At 43.4% G+C, this 3118-nt stretch overlaps 1 protein-coding gene across 1 annotated transcript; it reads right to left on the bottom strand.

Annotated features, from left to right (window-relative positions):
• Window positions 1–494: 494 nt before the first annotated feature.
• Window positions 495–2458, bottom strand: LOC145796896 (uncharacterized). Its single transcript, XM_082882482.1, has 2 exons — window positions 1578–2458; window positions 495–1496 (listed from the first exon to the last, which is right to left on the bottom strand). Exons 1-2 carry the CDS (start codon window positions 2055–2057, stop codon window positions 660–662), a joined length of 1317 nt encoding a protein of 438 aa, XP_082738608.1. The 5' UTR covers window positions 2058–2458; the 3' UTR covers window positions 495–659.
• Window positions 2459–3118: the final 660 nt, after the last annotated feature.

Genomic DNA, 3118 nt, shown 5'->3' with positions numbered 1-3118 from the left:
GCTGATTCCTTATCTTCACTTGTTGAAATCTGTAGCAATTTACAAGTCGAAGATAGGCCGAGGTTATTGCTTAAGTTTTCATAGCAATATGTGGGTTGTTTAAACCCTAGAGAAGATGCTTAACACTTGTTGAAATTTGTAGCAATTTACAAGTTTATGTTAAGCCGACGTATGATCACCCACTAAGGTATACAGAAAATTAACGGGTTGAAGCAAAGGTTAAGTATATTGTTTAGACGCTTGTTGAAATTTGTAGCAATTTACAAGTAGATTAGAACGAAATCATTATTTAAATACTTGTTGAAAACTTGAAAAAAAAGATGGCAAAAGTATACATTGAGTAGTATATGTTTTGTGCTTATCAAAATTTATACAAGGTTTGCAGGTCAGTATCTTGCCGAAGTAAAAGCTTTGCAGTTATACTCGAGGTATGTAACCCCGAGAAGATTGCACAAAGAAAGCAGAAAGCAAGCAAAAATTTCTAAGTATAGAACTACGCAGAAGCAAACAACAGAACATCATAAGATTGACATATCCATAGCAAGAACAGTTGCAAATACATACTGAAAAAGGCACATCGGCCATAAGAAGGAATATACATTGTCCGGGAATTGAAAGAAAAAACAAAGTCCAAAATCCAGAAAAGAAAGAAGGGAAAATCAAGACTCTTGAACATCAGCAGCAGCAGGAACTGGAACCTCGGATGATTCAGCTGGAATCTCCTCGGCCACCTTCTCCGCTTGTATTTCGGCATCTATCTCTGCCAAAGTTGTGTCAAGACTTCTTTCAGTCAGAAGGAGGTCAGATGATAGACACCCTGGAGCAGACTCCTTGGACACTTCCTCAGCATCATCACCCCCCTCATCTTGAGTTAAGTCCATAACCAGTTCAGCGGGAGGAGGGGACTTGACTTCGGCAGCATTCTTGGGTTTTCTCACCAAGGCCTCACCATCATCATTTTCTTCATCTTCCTCCTCGGCCTCGGACTCTGACTCACCAGCAGGAGGATGTGGAGGAAATGGTAACGGAATAGCATCGGCCTGACGCAATGGCAAGTCAGCAGGAAGGTCAAGCTTCTTTATCAAGGACATCCAACCAAGGGAAAATCCCCTGTTGCATGCCTGCCTGACTTGAAGCTTGTAGTCTTCTGCAACGTCGGCCATACCTTGAGCATAGGCCTTTTCATCGGCCTCTTTGATTTCGGCCTCCTTGGTGGCCAGCGCTTGTTGAAGTTCTTTTTGCGCTTGGACCTTCTGAGCCTCGGCCTCCCTTTTCTCGGCTTCAGCTACTTTTTTAACGGCTTCAGCAGCTTCGGCCTTTTCAAGAGCTAAGGTTTGGTTCTTCGTTGCAGCCTCGGCTTGATCCTCTAGTTTTTTCATTTTTACTTCAAGGGCCCTTAATTCTCTCTTCATTGAAGTTGCTTCCCTCTTCATATCAACCAATCTTTGACGATTCTCAAAGGATTGCATTGAAAATGAATGGGCATGTTGGATAGCCTGAATGAAAACAGAAGTATCAGAAAATTTTCTCAGAAAGAAAAAGAAGGAAGAAACATAAATACAAACAGAAATACTTACTTGAGCAGAGTGTTGGAGCATAAGAGCATAATTTTCATACTCACTAAAACTGGCATTTCGCTCCAAGTCATTCGGTAGGAGGAGAGCAGTGCTAAGAGCGACAGCAACATTAATGTCGTCAGCACTCTCGCTAGCCATAATGGGCCTGTCCTCCAGAGATAGATCAGGGGCCCATGGGACGTCGGGCTTCTTTGAAGCCGAGGTCGTCGCAGACGATGACCTTGGCCGCTTTGTTTGTGTAGACCCTGAGGGTTGACCCTCAGCAGATCTCTTGGTGGAGACAGAGGCTGATTTCTTGCTTTCTGCCAGCTTTGAAATAGGCACAGTATCTTCAGCTTCGGCATCTGTAGCCTTGGCCTTAGGCTGAGCCCTTTTTACTCTCTTTTGTTTGGGTGGGAGCATTGTTTGCGCTGGTGCGGCTTCGGCGTCAGTTGGAATGTCGGCAAGAAGATCTTGGACGACAGGCTTTGAACGAACCATTTCGGCTGTTTTTACAAGCTTTCTTCGGCGTCTACGTTCTGGAATTGGTATTAAATAGGGGGCCGAAGTTGATGGAAGGTCGGCTGGGGCAGATGTGGATTCTTGATCTGTTCGGGATGTAGAAGCAGTTAAGGTTGTGGCTGTAGGTGGAGAAAGGCTCTTTTTCCTTTTTCTTGGGACGTCGGGTAAGGTGGATTTGTATGTAGGGATGAAGTTTAGTAATACTAGGGCTTTTCGTTTATGGATTGGGAGGCCAAGAAGTGTTTTCAGATCTGTTCCTGGGAAGAAGGATTGGCGAAAATTTTTCGGTGGCTGATGAAGATCTGCAAAGAAACAGACGTCAGAAATAAAGTATTAAAATCTTAAGTAAAAACAACTAAGTGTTGACTCAGGGCTATTACTCTTGCCCTCTGTAAGTGTTCGAGGAAGAGGGTAGAGGTGGACATCTTCATCTGGGCCAAATTCCCAATTTCCAGAGGCAATAAGAAAGTCATCTCCAGCCCCCTTGTTGGAGTCTGGAAGGTCGGCTATAATCTTGTACTGAGTGGATCTCGGCTTAAGGTAATAGACAAAACCTCTATCCTTCAGATCGAGAGGACACATGGTATAACAATATTGAAGGTCGGCCAGGGTGATTCTAAGGTTTTCTTGCCTAGCTAAGGCAATAATACCGTTAATTACCCTATAGGAGTTGATAGTAAGTTGCATAGGATTCAGCTTATAGAAATGGAGAACTTGACGAAAGAGGGGATCGAGTGGAAGCTGAAGTCCACATTCGGTAAAAGCAACTATTGGAAAGGGCATTGTATGATCTGTGGGCACGATGGTATCATTATCCCCAGCCAATTTAAGATGAACATCGGCTGGGATAGAGAATTCTTGTCTAAAGTATTCAAGTTTTGTTGGGGTATTCACCCTATGCCTCCACATACCCATTATGTTGGCTTAAACTAAGAGGAATCTGTCTTAAAAGATGGGCGTTTTTCAAGTTTCCCTAAAGATTAAGGGTTCTACAGACAAATCCCAAATCTATGAACTATGAAGATAAAGATCGAGGGCAC

The sequence above is a fragment of the Camellia sinensis genome, chromosome 8, assembly GCF_055761805.1.
Source record: "Camellia sinensis isolate YWXY chromosome 8, ASM5576180v1, whole genome shotgun sequence".
In the NCBI taxonomy this organism is placed as follows: Eukaryota; Viridiplantae; Streptophyta; class Magnoliopsida; order Ericales; family Theaceae; genus Camellia; species Camellia sinensis.
Note: the sequence above shows the minus strand (reverse complement) of the source record. Positions and strands in the feature narration are given on the sequence as shown.

Coding starts and splice junctions, on each gene's coding strand:
- LOC145796896 (XM_082882482.1), bottom strand. CDS start 2,057: ATGGTTCGTTCAAAGCCTGTCGTCCAAGATCTTCTTGCCGACATTCCA. Junction 1,497..1,577: donor TGCTCCAACACTCTGCTCAA/GTAAGTATTTCT, acceptor GTTTTCATTCAG/GCTATCCAACATGCCCATTC.